This window comes from Canis lupus, chromosome 26, assembly GCF_048164855.1.
Source record: "Canis lupus baileyi chromosome 26, mCanLup2.hap1, whole genome shotgun sequence".
NCBI classification, from domain to species: Eukaryota; Metazoa; Chordata; class Mammalia; order Carnivora; family Canidae; genus Canis; species Canis lupus.
Window position 1 is genome coordinate 48,744,788 of NC_132863.1, and position 23,359 is coordinate 48,768,146.

At 49.2% G+C, this 23,359-nt stretch overlaps 1 protein-coding gene across 6 annotated transcripts in view; it reads right to left on the bottom strand.

Annotated features, from left to right (window-relative positions):
- DIDO1 (death inducer-obliterator 1) overlaps positions 1-23,359 on the bottom strand; it is a 49,820-nt gene that overhangs the window by 14,869 nt on the left and 11,592 nt on the right. For 3 of the 6 annotated variants that reach the window (XM_072801659.1, XM_072801660.1, XM_072801664.1), the window contains exons 2-12: positions 18,115-18,268; positions 17,489-17,605; positions 15,795-16,632; positions 14,797-15,118; positions 12,116-12,328; positions 10,934-11,144; positions 2,154-2,607; positions 1,904-2,063; positions 814-930; positions 588-692; positions 239-374 (exon numbers count right to left, since the gene is read on the bottom strand). In XM_072801659.1, the coding sequence (XP_072657760.1) occupies positions 239-374; positions 588-692; positions 814-930; positions 1,904-2,063; positions 2,154-2,607; positions 10,934-11,144; positions 12,116-12,328; positions 14,797-15,118; positions 15,795-16,632; positions 17,489-17,531 (2,599 nt within the window). In that variant the 5' untranslated portion in view covers positions 17,532-17,605; positions 18,115-18,268. The other 3 variants (XM_072801663.1, XM_072801661.1, XM_072801662.1) reach the window with 3 other exon arrangements.

Consider the following 23,359-nt stretch of genomic DNA (forward strand, 5'->3'; position numbering starts at 1 on the left):
GAAATCCCACATATTCAAGAGCACAGCTTGCCCCCAAGTAGATAATTTCTTGTAATAATAATAATAAAAGCACATTCTAAAGATAGAGTTTAACTCCATTAATTTCAGAAAACCACTCTGGTCTTTCAATTTGCTAGGCTTGGGTTCAGTACAATTGCCACTAGGAGGATCAGTCATTTCAACAAAAGGAAGCTAAGCCTCAGCTCCAAAGTTTCATGCCCCCAATTACAAATCTCACCTGTACAAATTTTACAGTTCAGATCAAAAAGATGTGCCCGGTGCTGACTCGTGGTGTCTTTCAACATGCTGCTGAAGACGTCGAGGAGGGGCGCGGTGCTCTTCTCCGGGACGGCTCGCACCGACTCCTGCTGTTCCTGCAAGGTGAAGAGGGAAGGGCTGAGCGGGTCACACTTCCCTCCATCTGTGTAGTAACAGCACAGCAGCAGCTCTGCTAGGAAGAGCCGCTGCACACCGTGCTTGCTTGTTAGCAGCTCAGGGTCTGGCCCAACAACTCAGAGACCTAAGCCCCCTGGCAACAGATTACTTTTACTCAATTCCTGTTCTCTCTGGAAATCCCTAAGGCTTACATCTGAGTCAGACACAGGTGGAGAATCCTCCATGTCAGGCACGGGTTCCTGCTTAGTGGTGGTCTTTTTATTTTCACTGTGCAGCTTATTTCTAGACTCCATCACCTGAGATGAAAAGAACAGAGAGCCTTAAACCTTCTCATTCAGACGGCTTCACTCCTGCCTCACCCCTGGAGACCTAGAAGGGCCCAGTGGCCAGCGCCCCGGCCCCTCCCTTGGCACTCACAGGCTTTGTCGGCCGCTCCCTCCACGTGGACAGCTCTTTAGACACCAGTTCTTCTGGCTTCATTCTCACAAGCTTTGCCAAAGAGATTTCCTCACGCAGAACACGATGGAAGAGCCCCTAAAAATAAACACCTTTCATTCACTTTTTCAAAAACATTTCAGCATCTAAGATGCTAGATGGAATAGGAGGGAAACAGCAGCATGAGAAGCCTCTGCCGGAGGCCCTGAGGCCCAGGACAAGGCTCGGCAGGGGCCTGATCTCACCCGTATCCCCTACCGCCCGGGGGGGGGGGGGTGTGGGTAAAGGCCAGGCCACCCCCGCTGCAGAGCCAGCGGGTCCGGACAACACTGGCACGAGGGTCAGTAGTTGCCCTCATAGGCCATGCTGTGCCGACTCCGCTAAAAAGACCTGAGAAAAAAGCAGAGAGCTAGGAATAAAGGTAGGAAGAAATCACTTCTGCCACAAGACTGCTGCAGTGAGACGGGAAGTCAGGGTGTAGGACTCTGCTTCTAAGCATGTCTAAGGGTTCAAAAGGCAAATGGAGAGAAGGCCTGAAGATGGCGCGCCCCGGAAGGGAGGAGGCGGGGGAACCACACCAGGCCAAGTAGCTAATGCTTTCCCAGCTAACTCCCATTTCAACCCCACTGAAAGAGCACTGCCCGACAGCTGCTAGGATTCAGGGTCCCCTCCCCATGCAAGCACAGCACCTGCCCAAATGGTGAGCACTACAGGGCGACATGTTTAAGACCACTTATGGTTGCTCTAGGGAAGCCCGAATCGGTAGGCTCAAATGATGGGGATCCATAACAAGGCAGAAAAGGTTGTCTGAAGCTCAAATATGGAGCTAGCCATAAACTAAGGTTAAGAATTGGAACACTACTCTGGAGCTGCTGTGAGGAACGTAACTTCACAGCCACGTTTAGAAGAGCTGCAGCTGGTGAGACCAGGCCGGACTTGAGAGCGCCCGGGGAAGCGGGGCAGCGGCCCTCTGGCTCGCGCTGCAAGGACAGGAGTGTCCAGATGACCGCGGTGAGGCATGGCCGGAGACCCTGAGAGCTGGCGCACCCTGCTCTGGGCCACCTGCACACACCTGGTTTTTGGGGTCCTTGAGGTTGAACATGATGCTGCGGTATTTGCTCTTGTAGCGGTTGTCCGTGACTTGGAAGAGGTTAAACATCTCCTTCTCAATGTGGAGGGCAATTTTGCCTACTTCACTTTCCGTCATGATCAAGTCGTCACTGTCATTGACTCTAGAAGGAACAAGAATGGACTGCGTGAACTGCTGCAGCCACAGTCTACTCAACCACTTTCACAATAAGAAATCAAGGAGAATAGCCCACCTTTTCCACAATATCTCCTTCAAGGAGCGTCTTATATTTTGCCGAATTTGAGAATTTGGCTGAGACAGGGTGGGGTTCGAGGACCCCAGGCGTCCCGGGGCTGGAGAAGCCAAGGACACAGAGGCGGTTGCAGGCTTCCTGACGGCCCCCACCAACGAGGCTGAGCTGGGTAGCTTTTTGGAAGCAGCCCCAGGTGCCAGCCCTGCCTGCTTGGCAGCAGGAGTGCCTGCCGAGGGGGTGGCCGAGAGCCAGGGCCGCTTGGGTCCAGGGCCCTTGAAGCCCGAGGGTGACTTTTTGATGGCCACTTTGGCTGCTGCTGCGTTTGCAAAGGGCGGAGACTTCTTTGGAAGGAGATTTCTGGGCGAAGGTTGTCTGCCGCTTGCCGATGGGCCTGCAGGAGGCATTTTCTTGGGTGCTGTGGTCCTCTCTTCCGCCCGCCTATCCTCCTTTGTGGCTGCAAAGGAGATGCGCACATGCTTAGTGAGGCTGGGGGCAGTTGCATGGTTGCGTGACTGTGGGACAGCAACTTAAAATAACTATCAAATCGAGGAAAGAAGTGTGACAATTAAGGGCTGCCAGCCATACAGATGAGCACGAGCACATATTGTTTCAGAAAAATATGCTTTGCTGTACTTCGTTACGTTAAGCCTTTTATTTTAAGTAACAAACCCAAGTTGCCATAGGCTTAATTACAATCATTGGCAAAGGTTGAAAACTGAAAGGCAAATTGTGCATTAACAAAAAAAACTGATGTAGAAAAGCACTTTCATGAAGAGGTCAAGTGTAATTTTTTGTAAACACGAATTCAGAAAATCCCAGGACAGGTCAGACAGACATTCTCTTCCAATGGAAATTCCACTCTCCGGGCTTTGGGAGGGTGGCCCACGGGCCTGCAGCTGCATGCAGGTGCTCACCATGGCCTGGACCAAAGTCGAGTGGAAATGACAACGCTGGTACAAGAGGGAAAGTGGCTGTGTGACAATGTCCCCACAGGCAGCCCTCTGCTTGTACCCGTTACTGGGGGAAGAGAATAAATGAGCACTTTTGGTCTAACCAAGGATGCAGTCAAAACTGCTCAACTTGCACAAGACTCTATGATGCCGGTACTTTCTCTTCACAAAGAGAGAATATAAAGGATTGATTATAACCGTACTGTATTGGACCATGAGAATCAAGGTCTCAGGTGAGCAAGGAAGAGGGTTCCGGGCCAGTGCCGTGGCCCCTCGGTCCCACGGCCAGCCGGCCCTCCAAGGACAGAGATGGCTGGTCAGGAAGTGGTGACCCCAGCAAGGCCAGAGGTGCTGCACACAGCGCACAATGATGGGTCTGGAGGAGCCAAATGGTCACAACAGTGGGCCCGGAAAGCGAGCCAGGGCAGCACACTGGAACGCCACCTAGGGCGGTAGTCAAGCCACTGAAGGACCCTCGGATGCATTGTCTCCCCAGGTCCGGGGTCCTCTCGAACCTCGCAGTCAGCCTTCCACATGTGCTCCAGCACCTTTCGGTTTTACCCAGGGATTAAAAACCATCCACTCGGCAGTCAGTGTTCTAACGAACAAGGGTGAAAATTCTCAATCTGAAGGATTGCCCACAGAGAAGCCTGAGCAGGGGATGGCACTCCCAAGACCACTGTGGGTGCCTGGCTGTCTTCGTGGAGGGCCAGGGCAACGCTCCCACAGACCCCCTTCCTCCAGCAGCCGGGAAAGCCCTGGCATCTCAAGGTTTTCCCAGGTTTTAAGATAAACAAGGCTTGACCATTTTATGAAGCTTGTAACAACGGCATTACTGCAAGGACCCAACTTAGGGCAGGGCTTAACCTGCTTCACTACCAGGCAGGAGTTCCGCCCTTCAATCCTGTATGGTTACCTCACACAGCTCTCCAGCCTCATGCCTCCTGTCTGCCCCTGCCCGGGGTGGCCTGTCCACCAGAGCCCGGCGCTTGCCGGTAGCCTCAGGCCTAAGCCGCCTGGCCACCTCCCCTGCCCACTGTCCCAGGGCAGCTGGCTCATGCCACATCCACCCTGCTGTGCCCTGGGGAACTGGATTTCATTTAAAGGAAGCACACTCCACACAGCGAGAATGCCTCCTGAAGCGAGAGGTAACCTCGACCCTCCTCGGAGCACCGCATCACGTCAGGTGCAGAGGCCTCGGGCAGTACCCCACCTCAACATTCAGCTCACATTTGGCTGCAAGGTCCACCTTGCCCAGAGGACTGCTAGTTTGGGGTTAAGTCAAACAGATGGAGGTACTTTTTCTTATGGGAAGCGGGAGTGAGGAAAGGGCAGCACAGCAAGGACACAGGGCCAGATGGCAAGGCCCAGGGCACACGGGCCTTGAGCAGAGGGAGGCATCTGCCCGCCAGCAGCCGTGAAGGAAGCAGCAGCCAGCGTGAAAAGTTGAGGCCCAGAACGGGTCAGTCCCTGCCCTTCAGCAAGACGAAACTCTGTGGAGCAGACTTTAAGAGCATGCTCAAAATAAGCTGGCCTAAGGCACTTCCAGAAACCCCAGGAAGGCTGGTCACGTACAGGACACCCGTGTCTTTGACACTTGATATTTAAGTGGCTGCAGGTGAAAAACTTAACTCTAAGAACACTCACTGCAAGATGTCCCGGTCAGAGCCTAAGATCAGCAGCACCGCCTGTCTAAGCAGGGTTTCCCCACTCATTCAGCAGAACTCCAAAGCAAGGTTATATTTAGGACATTCTCAATACATGTGATTAAAGTGACCTATTATCCAAAAACGGTTTAATGGTAAATAGGCAATCTGTTTCAAAAACTTGGGATGGCTTTTCTTAAAAATCATGCTATTTCATAGAACCAGTTGTTACTCGTTACAGTAACTTTCATTATCCCCTGTGCTTTGGGGAAGCATATGACAGGTATAATCAGAGAAGTAAATTCTTAGTACAATGTTCTGAAACTGATGGTCTCCACCAGCAAGTTGGACATGACCCTCTTTCTTCTACCAGGAAATGTTTAAAATGTGCCAGTATTTTGCAAGTGCCTATCTGGTAAGTGCTGGAGACACAGCTGCAGTTGGTCCCCTTGCAAGCTAGACTTGTGTGAGCTCCTGCCAGAGACAGACCCCATGTAGTGCTGCAATGTCCTCAAGGTGACAGGAACACTAGTATTTTTGAGCAGAGCTAAAACTGTTTGAGGATTCATCTGAATTCACGGTGTATCGTGCCGTGTATGAATTTACAGAAGGGCAAAGAATAACCGCGTGACCAACCAGAAAGTGCTGTTCTAGGAGAGCGCTCGAGGTGGTTTCAGGAGCCCGAGGACTCCCCCAAGCACTGCAGGGCCGCGGGCAGCAAGGGCGAGGTGCCCACGCGGGCCAGGACCTGCTCGTGGGCAAGGGCAGGGGCGCCGGGGCACCAGGCCCTGGTGGCTGCGGGAGGAGGCGAGTCTGCGGAGCCCTGCAGAGCCCTGCGGAGCCCCAGCCCTCCCCCGGCCCGGCCGCCCACAGCGGCCGCGCTCCTCGGCCACCTTCCCGCCGGGCGGAGGCTGCGGCGCCGCAGCATCGCCGGCCACTGGGTGGCACTGGCGGGCCTGGGCGGGCGGGCGGGCTCGGGCGGAGGCGGCGGCCCAGGTGAGGCTCGGCTCCGGCCCCGGCAGCCCCGGGCGGCCTGAGCCCTCAGAGCGGCGGCGGGGGCTCTACGCCTTTTGTGCTCTCGTCCAGCCCCGACTGGTACCAGTTTTCCTTAAAAATCCCCAGATGGAAGTTACCCTCCTCTCAGGCAGGCCCAGCGCCCGAGCGACTGGCTGGAAAAGCCAAAAAAAGAACAGTGAGCTTCTGGCGGGAGGACCGTTCAGGTAGGGGTGCGTTCCAGGGTGCGGGGGGGGCCTCAAAGGTCCCGCTGAGACCACACGTGACACCCCCCCCCCAGACTGACACCCAGCCCCTGCTTCCCACTGCCGGCGACCTCCGCGTGCCCCCCACTCCTGCCGGGTCCCCAGTGCGTTGGGCGGCAAGCGCAGGGCGCACCCCAGGGCTCTACCACAGGAAGGGCAAGGCCAGGGCCCCGAGGGCCCCCGCAGGCCGCAGTGCCGTGCTCAGCTCAGGGGGACGCGTGCACAACCGGGTTTCCCACTCCAGCTCTGTCTGCCCGTCAAGACTTCTCCTGCTGTGAAAAGTCAAATTAACAGTAGCAAGAGAAAATCAGTTTGCTTTTTGTGCCTGTTTGTTTTAAAGTGAAATTTTTTTTGGAAGCACAATAAAGTACCAATTTGCTTTCGTATCAGGAAATATGTATTCCCAAATTAACACTCAAGAAAGCATAAGCTACATCCCTGATGCTCTTCAGCTAGACATCATCTTTGGAATGTCTTTATGTAGATCGCAGCCAAACCATCACGGCGTGGCTCCACAAAGATGTTCTAGGCTTTTTTTTTCTTACTGGTGTCCAATATTTGAGTGACTTACACTGTTACTCTCCACTTGTAAAAGACCAAGTATACACCTGGAAACAAGTTTCACACGTTATATCTTGAAAACAAACCCCAAACCTGATTCAGGTTGAATGGGTGATCTATAAAAAAGAACCGGTCAGATCATCCCTCAATATGAACCAAACAAAATGGGATCAAAGCCTTGTGTGTGGAGGGGGTGGGGGGTGGGGACAGGTGCCTCACTCTTCCTGACTACAGGAATGGAACTGGGTGAGCAGCCCACTGCCAGGGCAGGACGGGATCCTGGACTTGACACTCACTTGGGAGTAGAACTGCTGCTTTCCTGAGATCCCTCAAACTGGTTAACAGGCACAACCAGTTTTAATAGGGTGAGCTTTTAACCAGTATCATTTGTACCTTAATTGTTTACTAGTTCACCCAACACAGGGGGGTGGGGGAACGTTAGGAGAGCCCACTGACCCTCCCGTCAGTCCCTTGTCCCAAAGGGCCCCATCCCGCAGAAAACCCCAAGGCTGCTGGCCCTGTGCAGACCAGAGTTGGGGCTCTGCAGCAGTTACCTTTGCGTGCTTCTAGCTCAACTTCTCCAGGTTCTTGCCACTAGAGGAGGGCCCAGCCTTCACTTCAGCACTTCTTTGGTTTACAGAAGCAAAGAATATAGCTATTTGCACGGGGACGCATCATACACTTAGAATCAGGACTTGATGCAAATGCCCCTGAAACTCCTGTGCGGTATCGGAGGGCTCACAGCGGCATCGTTGAGGGAACCATGGACTCTAGAACACTGATGCCACCAAAGGGACGTCCCTGTAGTTTCCCACTTTAGGCACCAGTCGACCCACAGCTCCCCAAGGTCATACGAAGTTCAACGGAGGGCAGGTGGAGTGAAGCCAATCCTGCTGGAAAGTTCCAGTGGCTGCCGTACAACTAAGGAGGCAGCACTGGGTGCTACTTGTAGCTTTAACTCCAATGTTCAAGTTCATGTACACGTGAAACCTTTCCTTGACCTCATTTTCTCAAGGTAGCTGTTTCTTAAGCTTGTAAATAGTAAAAGTCTGAAATACCAAAAGAATACCACTGAGAACCAAGGGAATTCCAGACATTAGGGATAGCATAGAGTTGTCAAGCTAAATCCCTTATCAGTCCAAGTTTTCGATTTTCCTCTTACTAGGGGGAGAACCTTGGTTCAGATGTACCAGGTATGATTTGTCCCCAACCACATTTTATTGCCAATGACAATCCTGGAATAGATGGATTAAAAATGGCTCACGTAACTGATAAAACTCACGACTACCCACTCTCAAGGATTTACATTTCTACGATATATTCTTGGGCCCTAATATCCCCTGAATATTTATTATAGGAAACTGGTTTCTGCTCAGGGTTTCTGAAGCGTGCCTCTGGAGCCCACACCACTAGTTATCCTCGCGACAATCCGTGTTCTCCTTGCTCCATTTCACAAGCAGGTGGACCATCTGTGTGGTGTGCCCGTGAACTTAACAGGGGAAATGTTTCTATCTGCATCAGGTTGCTTTAACAAATCTGAGTCTCGGTGTACAGAGGTGGTTATGGTTTTCCATTCTATTCTCAAAGCTAGATGAAACTGTAGAAATCACATATCCAGTCAAAATCTGTTCAGAATCCCAGTGTTTTAAGTCCCTTAATAAGCCATTTGGGGGTCCCAGATACCAGGAATTGTGCCTATGAATATTAGAATTCCACATCCAAATGCCAATCAATCAGGGACATTTTAGAAAAGTTTTCAGCCCTCTTCATGCTTTGACAACGGGAGGTTGACCCAATAGTGAAAAAGAACAGAAAAAAATAGTTATCAAAACAGGAATGTCATGATTTAGGGAAGCAGTGAAGCAGCAGTCACTTCTCTATGTGAAAAGGAACCATACAGAAATCCTCAGAAAGTTAAAAACTAGGGAGAATGATACGTGAACTTCATCACCTGGAGAACGCAAAGCATCTCTGCTGATCCTTCCGTGGGGAGAAGCAGAAAGGCTGCCAAATCCCTGCCTGTTTGATGGGAGGTCCCCTCACACCCTGTTCACAGGACAGCTCTCCCTACCCACAACCCAGGGTCAGTAGCAGGAGCCTGGGGGTGGGGGTGGGGAACGGAATGGCCCAAGACACCTCCTGGGCAGTGGCACTCCCACTATGGGCTGAATGGGGATCTCCCCACAGACCTGATATGCACCAAAGTCAAAACGTGGGAACGGTTCCTCCTAACACCTGTCCCAACACCAGCTGTATCCCAAACCTAGCCCAACCCAGAGGAGCATGCGCTGCAGCCAGCCAGAAAGGCAGGAGGGGATCCTTGTGGCACGTAGGGTTCTGCTGCATGTGTGTGTGCTGCCTGACATCCCCACTGTGAGGTGATGGTTCGGGGGAGAGGCAGAGACACAACTGCTACTCACCGAGGCTGAAGTCGGGTATTTTACCAGTGACCGGAAGATGACACTTCTGGGATAACAAAAAAGGATCAGAAGCAACTAGCTTAAAAATATGTCCCTTATGCATGCTATAATTGTGGATATCCATCAGCTTTAATTCTGAGATGTACATGTGCTGAAAAGGGCCATCAGACACACTTCTCTGTCCCACCTGCAGCAGGTCAAGCTAGTGAGCTGATGTGCAGAAAAAGCAGCAGAGGTGAGGAGGAGCAGAAGCAAGCCTCCTTCTGGGCCTCCCTACCCTGAGTGCTCCCCTCGTCTTCCCCCACCCTCACCCTCCGTGTTCACACTGGGAGCACCCTGGGAGCCTCGAAGCAGCTTTCCAAGTCTGGATGGTAGGGATGGGAGCTGTACTGAAGCCAGCCACCCAGGGCTTCTGGGCTTCCTGACCCCGCTTCCTTTTATTGTTATGTGCCTATGACCAACTCAGAGCTCCGGAGCACCATATTCCAAAGCGACTGCTCCCTCAGTGTTCACTGGTCCATGATGCTTACTTCCAGGTATGTGCATGACCTCCGTAAACGTGCTACTTCATTTAAGATTTGAAATATGTTGTTAGCATGGAATTACCTCAAACCACCTAAGGTGTATCAGGGACTTATTTAAATACAGCAATCAATTAACCTGTGATTGAGCAGCTCACCCCTAACCTCCCCCACCCCTACCCACCTAGAACTGCCTTGCAATTTACTTAAGACTCCATTCCACAAGCCTCGGGACACTTACATTCTTAAAGTGAGCAGCTACACACTTTCCCAACCCCATCAGCTGTAGCATGGACCCGTGGGAGCATCCAGCTGCAGGAATAAGCAGCACACACTTATAGTCTGGGAATTTAAAGCTACTTAATTTTTTGGTACTTTCGTAAAAGGTACAAACAACATAAAACACATATAAATTAAAACTGAATGAAAACAAGGATGCCTGGGCGCTGAGGCTCAACGGCTGAGCGTCTGCCTCCAGCTCAGGTCGTGATCCTGCATGGGCTCCCTCCCGGGAGCCTGCTTCTCCCTCTGCCTCTCTCACGAATAAATATTAAAAGAAAAGAAAATCTTAATAATAGACTAAGATGTGCCCTATGGATCAATTTAAATTTTCAAAACTTATTTTAGGAGTGCTTGGCTGAGAAGCCAGAATGGAGAGAAAAGACCAGGGCCTCGTGCAGCTATCAGAACCAGCAGGGGTGGAGGTGGGGATGGTCTGACCCGACAGTACAGGCCTCCAGGAGAGAGAGTCAGGTCTTGGGTGCTGCTGGCACTCTCCCTTCAGTGAGGGCACTGCTCCAAGGGCCAGAAGGTCAAACTCACTTACCTTGGAGCATATGCAGCAGTGGTAAACAGCCTTTGGCACTTGAATATGTGTGTGTGTGTGTGTGTGTGTGCGTGTGTGTAGTATTTGCGTCACACACGAAAAAAATTCCTGTTGGATCAAAAATAATTTAACTCCTGAAAATCACACTTGAGTATCAGGTGCAACAGTACCTGCAGAAGTGGATTCCCACGAGAGGAAGGGGAGCCCTCCCAGTGCAGAGAACAGACAAGGTGGACAGACTCCTAAGCCAGCAGGGCTGAGACAGGCCAGAGTCTGGGTGCCAGGAGCGCACCTACCCAGCACAACCTCGCCGAAGACCAGAGATACTTACCGGAGCCCGACAGTGAAAATTAAAGAGATTAAACACATTAGGTGCCAGGTGAGACATTTAGCAATGAGGTTTGTACAGCGTTTTGAGGTGTGTATGGACAGGTAGGGCCGACAGACTGAGGAGGTTCACAGGGCTCGGGCATCTGCTTCCGTCTTTACAGCTGCAGCACTAACCATGGCTAAAGCTCCTGGTCCTGGACAGGCCCATGTGACAGCTGTCCAGAAAGACCAAGAGGGTTCCAGACACTACCCCTAGGTGATACATACATTTATACAACAGTGGTGGCCAGAGGGCAGCAGTCTGTTCTGGCTTTACTGCATTGTAATTGTGGTCGCTCGCCCAGGACGGCGTGCCTTCACTGGTCGCTTCCTTCGCGAGGACCTCGCTCCTCGTTGGGGCCATCGTCGCCCTCTTCACGGTGTTTTCTTTCTTGTCTGGAGCTGGTCTTTTGTGCAGAGAAGAGATTCTAATGCCTGCCTGGATAACCAGCAAAACCCTAATCATTAACGAGGTCAGAGAGGAGCCTTTGCTCATCGTGTTTTGCAACAAAGGTCATGATATGCTCTACAGTTGGGGTCTTTCGAAGCCCCTCACCACCCTCACCGGGGGCTCTGCATCTGCCGAGCAGCAGGGCTGGGCTACACTAGCACATCTGAGCAATCTGAAGGTCCCCATGGAGGGACAGACACAAACGAGGACCTGGGTGACAGTGTACTGGGTGAACACTGTGGACACTGGGAGACCAGAGGAAAGCGGTGTCCCGCCTCCTCTGCCAGGTGCCTGGCATGGTCACCATGGTACTCTGCACAGCAGCAAGTACTGCTCTGGGGTTCCCCAAACTCACAATCACTGGTCTGAAAAACTATACCACCTAAAGGCCAAACAAGTGTTGAAAAACATTGAGAGAATTCCCCCAAAGGCACTACTTATGCCTTGTTCATCACAGATATAATGGGGGCCACAATACACCATGCTGACCTGAGCCACTCCTGGCGAGGGCTTAGAGGAGGGAATCACTCCTGTGATTCCTAAGCACCCAGGACTCTTCTCGAATCACACACAGCACAGGAGAGAGACAATTCCAAGAGCTAGGTCTTGAAACAAGACACACCCACTTCCCACCTCCAACTGCTGGAGTCTAAATGCCACACAGATTCCAACAAACCCCAGCTCTTCTCCCAAGACTGCCAGGTCCCGGATGGAAGGCTCAGTTCCCTCCTGCACCTGCATCACTGCGGTCAGTGCTAATGACTCCCTCTGCGAGAGGGAGAATATATGCTTGTGTGTAACAGACACGGAAATCGTGAAGGCTGGAGGATGAGTCAGCTGATCCCACTGGCACTCCGCCTGTGCCCGATGTCCCCCACGCATCACAAACCCATCAACTGTGCCTGCCTGCAACACGCAGACACTTAACCATTTCAAATGGGTGGTCTCGATCAACTTACCTGAACGCTACATTTCGGAAGAATGAGCTTTTCTGGCTTCGTCTTGGTCTTTTCTTTAGGTTTTGGTTTTTGTTCTTTACCTGAACTCAGAAATTTCATAGTAGCCGCAGCATGTTTTAGAATACAGTCATTGCTGCAGTAAACTGAGTCAGGCTGCGCCACGTGAGAGCACCCAGGGCCAATACATTTTGAGGCACCAGGAGCCTCCACAACCTGCAGAACAAAACATGTGGCTTCAAACAACGTACTTACCAATTTTAGCAGTTAGAGCACTTTGTAAAATTTCTATTTGTAGTGCTGAGCTTGCTAATTTTAGGAGACGCTAACAGCATTTTTAATACACAAAGTATTATCTTTGTTTCTTGAAAAGTGCCCGACTCGATCCAACCTAAGGCAGGGCACCCACAGTAACTACACTTCACACCACCCGTGGCAGGCAGAACTGGACGGGGGCCCTAGGACTCTGCCCTGACACACATGCTCTGGGGCCTTTCCAACAAAATGGGGTTTCACACCCATTAATAAGGTTCCATTGAAGGGCAAATTGGAGTTCTGCAGATGTAACTAAGGTTCCAAATGAGACGATTCTGAGCAATCGAAAGGGTCTGGCTTCATCCAGAGAAAATGTCACAAGAGGGGCTGGGCCTTGTAGTAGAGAGAAGACTCCACTGCTGGTTTTGAAGAAGCAAGTGGCTCCTGTGAGGGACCTCCATGAGGGTGAGGCTGCCAGGTGGAATCCAGGAACACCCATTCAATGTGAATCTCAAACAGTGAGTGACTTTTAGCACTGCTGAGCCACAGACATGGCACAGGGCACATTCACACACAAAAGCCACTGGAACCTTTCAGAGGTGGGTCCCTCCCCAACCAAGCCTCTGATGAGACCCCAGCCTACACTGGCAGAGGGGTCCCGTCTCTTAAGACCCCTGCATAGGCCTGGCTAAGCCAAGCCCAGGCTTCTGACCATGGCAGCTGAGCTTAAATAAATGCGTGCTGTGTGAAGCTGCTAAGACTTGGTCACTTGCTATGCTAAGATTCCTTGTTAGGAATCTAACAAGACCTAACCCTACTGCTTCTGTTAACAATTGCTAAAGTATTTTTTTTTTTTGATGGTCAAGACTAAAAAAAAAAAATAATAATAAAGTATTTTTTTTTTTGATGGTCAAGACTAAAACACACATGAACGTGTCCCTCAAATGTACTTGAGCCAAATCTTATCTCTTCAATTAGATTTTCTGAGACTATTTTTTTTTTACATAGAATCCAAGCTTGACCAAGAATAGAATCTAAGCTTACACTGGCAGAGGGGTCCCGTCTCTTAAGACCCCTGCATAGGCCTGGCTAAGCCAAGCCCAGGCTTCTGACCATGGCAGCTGAGCTTAAATAAATGCGTGCTGTGTGAAGCTGCTAAGACTTGGTCACTTGCTATGCTAAGATTCCTTGTTAGGAATCTAACAAGACCTAACCCTACTGCTTCTGTTAACAATTGCTAAAGTATTTTTTTTTTTTGATGGTCAAGACTAAAAAAAAAAAATAATAATAAAGTATTTTTTTTTTTGATGGTCAAGACTAAAACACACATGAACGTGTCCCTCAAATGTACTTGAGCCAAATCTTATCTCTTCAATTAGATTTTCTGAGACTATTTTTTTTTTACATAGAATCCAAGCTTGACCAAGAATAGAATCTAAGCTTATCTACCCTCAAACATGAAAAACAAAAATGTGAAATTAAAGTAACTCTTCCCACTAATTTACGTCTCCATGAATCTTTAATAACCAAATGTGACACAGTTAATACCATTACTATATATCATACAGTACGTCCTGACCTCTCCAGGCTGGCTACATTTAGATGGTCAAGACCTCACAGCACATCCACCCTGGGGCTTCCAGAGCCCTCAGGCCTTCTGTATACCCAACACCTGCTGAAGGACAGGCCTCCAATTCAAGGTTATCTAGGGCCTCAGGAAGGGCTAGGGGAACATGCTTACAAGAGCCTGTAGCAGTGTCCCTCAGCATCAGAAGCTAGCGACACACCAGAGATGTGACAAAGAACCACGGCCTCAAAGGGGACTAACACCCAGATGGTGGGAGCACCAGAGTGCCTGAGGCTGTTCCAGAGGGTGACGCCAGCAGCCGCCATGCGAGGTGCCTCGGACACCAGGGATGAAGTGGTCTCAGTGCCAACCCCTCCCACCAGCACAGCTCTTGGTGTCTCACAGTGAGGCAGGTACAAGACTACCAGCCCTCTCAGAGTGGTGAGGTCAGGTGAAACAGGTGCATGTTTACTTCTGGAACTCAAAATAATTTTGTTGATACGTTTATGTGAAAACTGAGATTCCAAAAAGAATATTTAAGGAAAAACTAACTTTAAAAGATGAGTTCGTTTAAGGAAAATATTAGCTTGATACGAATAGTCTATGCGGCTGCTAAGATTTAAATAAAGAAAGGTCCCCTGTGGTGTCCCAAGGAACACAGAACACAGGAGGCCCACGAAACCACATGCAGAGGATCACCTGCACCCAGAGCCCAGCCTGCAGCAAACATAATGCCACTTGCAGCGAAAAACTTAAACAGCTCCAAAAGAAGGAAACTCTTCAAGTCTTGACTTTTCTGTTGATGGGAGTCTGAGACCTACAAGGTCACCCTCTATCAGTGACCTCTCAGACAAGTACTTACAGGCTGGAATATCTTGAGCTTTTTCTTGCCACTTGGGTTTGCAGCCTTCTCAATTCTACCCTTTATTCCTTGGTCTTCGCTAGACTTCTGCTCTACTGTTCCTATACTTGTGCAGTCTGTGCCATCTGTGTCTGCCGGCCCGCACTTGGCCTCCTGCTGCTCTGTGCTTTCTGAGTTCGTCTCGTCCTGCACCTGCAGAATGGTGCAGTTTGGGCAGATGTAATCTTCGCCATTCCTTTCCAGGAGTCTTCCCCGGGCCTCAGAGATGCCCACACAATCGCCGTGAAACCATTCTTCACATCGGTCACAACAAATCATAAACCTAAAATGGTAAAAATACTGGCATTAGGAATGAAAATACGATAAACACTCGATTTTAGGCATATTAAAAAGCTGTATTGATCTTAACACCCTATTATGAAAAAAAGCAAAACAGAGAAAGAGAACAGATAAGGAATATCCATATGCCCTTCTCTCGACTTTATCAGCAAACAATTATGTGTCGGGTTTTTTTGAGAAGCATTTGGAGTGAGCTGCAGGCTTCACGGCATTCTAGCCTAGAGACCTGCACACCTCTATCCCACTGAACACTCCAGGTGGTAGCTCCCCAATACCACCCAGCATCCAGTCAGACAGGCTCTAGTTGCAGTCCAATCACAGCCTGCCCACACGTGCTCCTGTAGGCTTAGAGTGGTGCTGTGCAAGAGACACCCAGGATGACAGGAGAGCCCTAGCCTGTGCTGCCTCCTGTGCCCCCCCCACCCCCCACTGCGGCAGTGGGAAGCCCCGTGTGGCTACAGGAAGTCCCTACCCTTCTGTGACTTTTCTTTAATCAACGCCTCATTCATCCTTTCCAAGTGAACAAGTTACTCATGCAGCCCAGCTCTGGAATGCATTTCCTCAAAATGGACAAAAATCTCCCTCACTGTCCTCATGCCGTGGATATCTCTGGAAGCTGGGGACCATCAGCACCACCCCACCCCCATTCTGTGGCCTACCTGTTGTTATGCGGCTGACGACATATGCAGTACAGAGCATTGGGCTCATAGGCCTCACACTCAGGCTTCTGCCTGCCTACATCCCCGGGGTCTCCGCCTTCAATTCCCTGAGCGGCCTTCCCTTCCAGCTCCCTGTCTCCGCCATCTTTCTCAGCCTGGGACACCGTGCCCTGCTCAGCCTTGGGCTCTTGCTTGCAGGGCAGCACGCTCTCTGTGGCATCACCCGCCTCCACATCCACAGTCTGCGTGGGATCCTGCTCCCGGCGCTTCTTCCTCAGGCGGCTCTGGAGGCTCTTGGGTCTGTCGGCCGCCTCTTGTTCCCGCTGTCTTCGCAGGCGGTTCTGAAGTTCTTTCAAAGTCAACCCATCACTGTCACTGTCCGAGGTGTCATCCTCGTCCTCACCTCCTTTGGCCTTTACAGAGACAGCTGGTTGATCTTTATCACCCGTGGGGCCAGACGTGGGCCCGCCCTTCCCCTCAGAAGTGCTCTCCACACTCCCTTCAGATGCTGTCTCCACATCTGTGACGGGACAAGATGCTGGTTCACTGGAATCCTCAAGGGAGACAGCTGCATTCTTCCTTCCTCTCCGTCGGACTGTTGTAAGAAATTCTTCCACCCGCTCAGTCCGCTTTGGCTGCCTCCCACTGCGTCGCAAGGAGAGACTCTGTTGCTGCTGCTGGGGCTGCTGCTCCAGAGAGTCTAATTCGGCATCCCCAGCGCCCTCTCGCTTGGCAATGGTGGTTCTTCGAAAGCCCCAAGTTTTCCTGAATTCTTTGCTGGTGGGTTTGATGGCCTTGGGTACTTCGTCATTGCTTGGGTCACCTTTTTCATCCATATCTAATGGTGAAACGGAACCAAACCACAAGCAATGTTAATGAGGCGACCTTTTTTTGCCAATATAACAAATTTCTGAGCTCCAAGTACACACAGCTTTCACACAAAGGAGGGAGCACGGACACTGATGAAACAATTTTCTACCTAGATAAAGTGAAGGTATCCATTCAAACAAGTTATCTTGATCAAGGGTCCTAAAAGGTAGTATGGGAGAAGATCTGAGGAGACTCTGGACTGAAGTCTCAACAGTCACACATCTAACGTTCAGTACACAACTGCCGCTAGCAACTCAAACCCATCCCTCCAGCACTAGCTGCTCAGTACAGGGTTCCACCACACAAGCAGCAGGGAAGCCTTCCAACAATGAACAGCACAAGCAGTGCAAGGGAGTGAGCAGAGCTGGTGAGCTCAGCAACCCTTGTGCTCGTTCCCACCACCCTGGGCACAGCAGATGGATGAACTGCCAGGCTGTCTTGAGGCCCAGTGTGCAACAGGACTGGACTCTGGAGCCCTGAGCTGCTATGTAAGTGGTCCAAGCATCCTGCTAGAGAGAAGGGTACCCCGCCCCCCCCAGCCCTGCTGTGAGCCAAGGGCTGAGTAGCCCCCATGGACATCTTGTGGGGATAAGGGCCACCCTGCTAAGCCTTGCCCAGCTAAGCCCTGCCCAGATCCCTGAGCCCCCACTCCGGGGGTAGCTGTTATGCAGTAAGAGGTAAGTTGGCTACTTTTGAAAATAATGACAGGGAGCTGTTAAGTGTACTTATTTTTTCTCACTTTCTGATAGACTATTAAAGGATCATGCTTATGATGAACTCAGCTCCTGTTTCAAATGAGAAAACCTGAAAAAGATCATATATACCTTGAAAATTTTTTCCAAACTTCAATCCAGGCTTCAATCGCATTGAAACGCTAATGCTGACTCAGCCTTTATGCCATTTTCCATCATAGGGGAAGGACTGTGATAGGATATGAAAACCTTCAAGATATAAAATACAAAACCACATGCAAACAGATTTCTTTACTTTCCACGAAGTGCTGTCCCTTCCCACTTTCCTGCTAGCTCTACAGAACCCTCACCCTAGAACATGGCCAGCTTGCTCCTGGGCCACACAGAAGCTTATGGGAGCGGTTGTGGTATCAGCATGTGTGCCACCAAGGACCATACCACATTTCTGGTCACCTGAGGCTTTCTGCAGGAAGAACTCTCCTGAACAAAACACACTTATTACCAAAGGAAGTATACGATGCCGGGTACTTGTACCAATAAAATGCCAACGGAAAAATAAAACAGTGTCCTGAGTCAAATTCTCAGCATGTGGCTGAACATTTGTCTAAACATCTTATGGCTAAAGTTTAGAGTATTTCAAATAAATATGAATGTTACACTGGTTCTTCATATAAAATGCCACTTCAGAAACAGGAACACATTTTCAAATCTATTAAGTGAAAACTGTGCTGGTGATGTTAGCACTGGTGCTGCATTACCTGCCCAAACACCAAAAGCTCGGTTGGGCAACTTTTCCGGAGGTCCAAACACCTGACAGATAAGATCGCTTGGTCCACGAACACAGCTGTTGTCCGTCACTGCTCACAGGTAACAACAAAGATCATCTCAAGACTGTTCCTGTAGAGTAAGCTCCTAAGGAAAAAAAAAAGGGGGGGGAAATCATTTACAGATATAACTGTAACTAAAACCACATTAAAAAAAAAACCTCAAACTTTCCAAGTAATTTTTTGAGTATACGTTATCACATGATCCACTCAGGGAGTCAAAAAAAAAAAAAAGAGAGAGAGAGAGAGAGAGAGAGAAGAAAAGGAGAGAACACTGTCCCCTTCCCTAAGGGCTTGTGCAGAAGGCAAGGCACTGGACCGCACTCTACCAGAAGGCAGCTAGGCCTGGCCACTACGCAGCAGCAGGGAGAAAGCTGTTGCTAAGCATGCAGAGGCCTCAGCAGTACCCTGGTTTCCAAACCAGTCACTGGTTATCAGCTGCTTTTCAATTAGGACCCTACTTCTGATAAGGGCCCAGCTTGATAAAACCAAACACAGAGAGAAACACAAATAAAACATGAAAAGACTGAACAAAATCCACAAACAGAAGTATTTAAAAATTCTTAATACTGGAGACACACCATCATTTTAAAGCTCAAGAAAGACTAGACTAATAATTACTTAACGTCGATGTGCTACATCTCCTCTACATGAATTTAAAGAACAGTTCTCCTAGATTATACTCTTGCAGAACGCCATTCCTACTTGAAACACACACCAAACAAGCCTCTGTTCCAGTTTAAGTCCTCAACATGAATCTTTTCACACATTTCACACTCCAGCCCCCAGTGCCCCCTCCCAAGCCAGGCTCTGAACCTCCACTGCCCCACAGCTCACCTGCCTGCCAGGTGGGGACTACTTTGTAGGGTCTCCTTAGCGACCCCAGAACAAATACAAACATTATGATGATTCTCCTCTTAAAGAGACAGCGCCCACTCCACTCTGATTAGCAATCCACCATCATAGCCACCAAATCTCTCACATATGACAAACGCATCTCAAATTGAGGCCTGGACAGTTCAGACACCTTTACTTCTCAAAAGAAACTAGAAATAAACTTTACTTTTAATATTTTGCAACACCGAGCATTTATATAGGCAAAGAAAGTAAAATGTACTTAAGGAATGAAAAATTTAAATACACTTTAATCTGAAAAAGAAACATGTTTCTGGATTTGAGCTCTGAATAATCAATTAAAAAAGGAAAATAGGGATCCCTGGGTGGCTCAGTGGTTTAGCAATTGCCTTCAGCCCAGGGTGTGATCCTGGAGTCCCGGGATCGAGTCCCACATCAGGCTCCCTGCATGGGGCCTGCTTCTCCCTCTGTGTCTCTGCCTCTCTCTCTCTCTCTCTCTTTCTCTCTCTGTGTCTCTCATGAATAAATAAAATCTTAAAAAATAAAAATAAAAAATAAGAAAGGAAAATATAGTTATTTCTGTGAATGGGATGACATGCAGTATATTCAAAATACAACCAATCATTTTAGATAACGGATTCATTTACCTTGTCTTTTTCTTTGCAAAAATGATGTTTTGATAATTTCAACACAGAAATTCTAATAAAAATTTCGGCACATGAAACAAAAGTGTGTGTATCAAGACAAAGAACAAAAAATCATGTAGAATCCCTAACACCACTTGAATGTAGTATGTGGTTCTATACCACACAGTGCACAGCAGGAAGGATACAGCCAAACCTGCAATCATATCATGTATGTAATAAGCACTTTCCCCAGGAAGGCAGAGGAAGGTGGGCATCCCTGAAACTGGGAAAATGAGAACAATCTACGAGCACTGAATGCACTGAAATAACGTAAAATTTATCTTTCTTCATTTCTAAGTGCAGTATTTCTTCTCAGCCACCAAGTGCTCCATTTCCCACTAACCAGAAGTTGCACGAACGAACGCTGTGGAAGTTCACATGTGAAGATGCACCGCACAAACCAGAGCCTCCCAACTGCTCTGCTCACGGCATGAACAAATGGCCGTGAAGCAATTTAGGAACAGGCAACTAGTTCTTCACTCTGCTCTCGTGGGCCCCTTTACAGTCTTAGAAACAGAGGGCTCCAAAAGGCTTCTGTTTATGTGGAATATATCAATATTTCCAAAATTAAATTTGAGAACATTTTCAGGTAATTGTGGATGCTATTTGACCTCATGATGAAATTTGACAACGACTAGTTTCCTAAGGACAGCTGCACCGTGGAGCCCGAGACCTCTGAAATCATGCTTTCCTACAGGGAAGTCACAGATCTGTCAGGCACACACTCGGAACCCATCACTGTATCCGCGTTATGTTGGTCACGTGGAAAACCCTACTTTACTGACTTATGCAGACTCCACGTGTCAGCACACTTCATCACAATACAGAAGACACACAGTTGTTTTTTTGTTTTTTGTTGACACACAGTTGTTAATGCGACACCCACCTCCTCGAGTATAATTCCTGGTAAGCCATCAAGCTTGTGATTGCAGATACAAGCTCTACAAAATCGTAATTCTTACTTAAAAGCTCAAATTTTATCATTAGCAACAAATACCGTCGGTTGCTTTCCTTGGGACTCACGTGCATTCCTCTCTGAGAAAATGCCTGCCAGATACTGGGTCTGAAAACTGGAACCTTGGGGCACCCGGGTGGCTCAGCGGTTTAGCGCTGCCTTCAGCCCAGGGCGTGATCCTGGAGACCCGGGATGGAGTCTCACATTGGGCTCCCCACAAGGGGAGCCTGCTTCTCCCTCTCCCTGTGTCTCTGCTTCTTTCTGTGTCTCTCATGAATGAATAGATAAAATCTTTAAAAAAAAAAAAAAAAAGAAAGAAAACGGGCCCGTCCATTCTTTACTGCACGGGGGGGGGGGGGGGCGGGGGCATGAAAGGGTGGCCAGTCTGGCACAGGGCTCCTCCTGGCTAGCCACCCTGCTTTGGGGTACAGAAGTGCTTTAGAGGTGCTTGCCATTTCATTACAGGGAATTTAAAGGGATGGGGCGGGACCCTGGAGTGGTGAGGTTCACCTGAGTGAACAGGCTCTGCTGCCTCTTCAAGGACATTCTTAGGGGTGGAGGGTGGAAACAGCACATCTTAGGTGATCTACAGATGCTCAGCAGCAGACTGTACACCGTACTGTGATATGCCACTGTCCAGACTGGTTTCTGTATGCCAGTGCAGATGTCCATTCAGTGAGAAGGCTGACGGTGCCACTGTCACCACCCAGAGCTGTGATACCCCCAGGAATCCAAGAAACACACTGTGAGAACTTCATTACACTATTAGTTAAGTACACCTTGGATATGTGCAAAGCAACAATACTTCTCTGCACTTTGGACTGAGAAGGGGCCAAGTATTCCTTCCACAGAATTCTGAAACCACTAAATTCTCAATTTGGATTCTCCAACTTCAAAATGTTAAGCTGCCAGATGTGGTTTCTTAAAAACAGAACCCAAAATACCCTCCCAAAATGTAATACATTACTTAAAAATCAAAACTCAAAATCAGCAGTCCATATCAGTGATGTAGGACTGTAGACCGTTGTAAATCTGAGGGTGCAGCTTCCAGGACACATGCACACGGGAGTGATGGCAAGGTACCCGCTGAAAGACCTCTGCTTCTCTATAAACTTCAGAGCAACTTCTCTAAATGCTAGGCTGTGTGACCACATGAAGCTCCTATTTCCACAGCAAGACAATTAGAACACAGCTAGGGCCCCCAGCAGGGAGCCAAACACTGTTTTTCCAAACCTCATTACCCCTCCCGCCATTTCCAAAAAGAAAAATTTTAATCTTGAAATAATTTTAACCTGCCATCAGAAATTACACACGTTACAACAAAGCCTCATTATTTCTGATGAAATTCGGACAAACCAAAGTTTTCATTTTGTACTTAGGCACAGTTGTGACCCTGTGCCTCACAACTAATCCTTCCTTGTGGATAAAAGGTTGAGAAGATGGGAAATTCTTCAAACGACTAAAAAAGAAAATTTTCCCCTAACTGAAGAATCTTCGGCAATCCAGTCATTACTAGAACCACCCCAACGAGCCCCAGCCCGCAGTTACAGACGATGCAGCAGCCCCCAAAGCACCCAAGCTGTCCAACTGTTAGCAGCGGCCACGGCCCGCATGGAGATGGTGGCTTCGAGAGCAACTCTGCTTCTCCTCACGGACCCCAAAGGTCTGCAGCAGCAAACACCCCCTCCCTCACCCTGTGCTCTGGCCATGGACAGAGAGAGGTTTGGGCCCACAAAGTAAACTAAGAAATCCAATTTTTGTTTATTTGAACATCTACACAGAATCTGACTTGATTAATTCAGTTTTGCTGCTACCAAAAAGCACTATTATTAAAATTCTTCTGATCAAGTGAAGGTGTCCCCAACACAGTTAAGTTTCTCAAGAAATCAACAGAGGGATCCCTGGGTGGCGCAGCGGTTTAGCGCCTGCCTTTGGCCCAGGGCGCGATCCTGGAGACCCGGGATCGAGTCCCATATCGGGCTCCTGGTGCACGGAGCCTGCTTCTCTCTCTGCCTGTGTCTCCGCCTCTCTCTCTCTGTGTGACTATCATAAATAAATAAAAATTAAAAAAAAAAAAAAGAAATCAATAGAAAATCTAAAAACAACCCTGTTTAAAATTTCTTAAATTTTAAGAAAATTGGAAGTTCTGCTTTTACATGTATATGGAGACAAAAAGCATAAGCTGCTACTTGAATGCCTCTTGGGGACTGATGCCCCAGCCAGGCCCTGGTGTCAAGCTGGGCCTCCAGCTCAGCACGGGTGAGCAAGGGGGCACTGATTTCTCTCTACTCAGTTTCTGTTGCAGAACACAGGCATGACCTTGGTGGGCAACTCTACATAAGCGTCAGGAGGCCAAACAGCTGCGTTACATCTACCAAAGTGATGGAGAAGGAAATGAGGCTTTCACTGTTCTGTTTCATGCTGCGGAGGGGCTTCGGCCATGGTCTGCATTTTGTGCCCCCAGCTCCCAAAATTCACGTTGAAACCTAGTCCCACGGTGACATTACTAGGAGATGGGGCCTTTGGGAGGTGCTCAGGTCATAAAGTTGGAGCCCTCATGAATGGAATTTATGCCATTAAAAAAAAAGAGCACCCAGAGAGCTGCCCTGCCCCCTGAAACCCTGAAGACACCTCACCAGGGCCTGACCATACCAGCACCCTGATCGTGCGCTTCCAGAGCTGG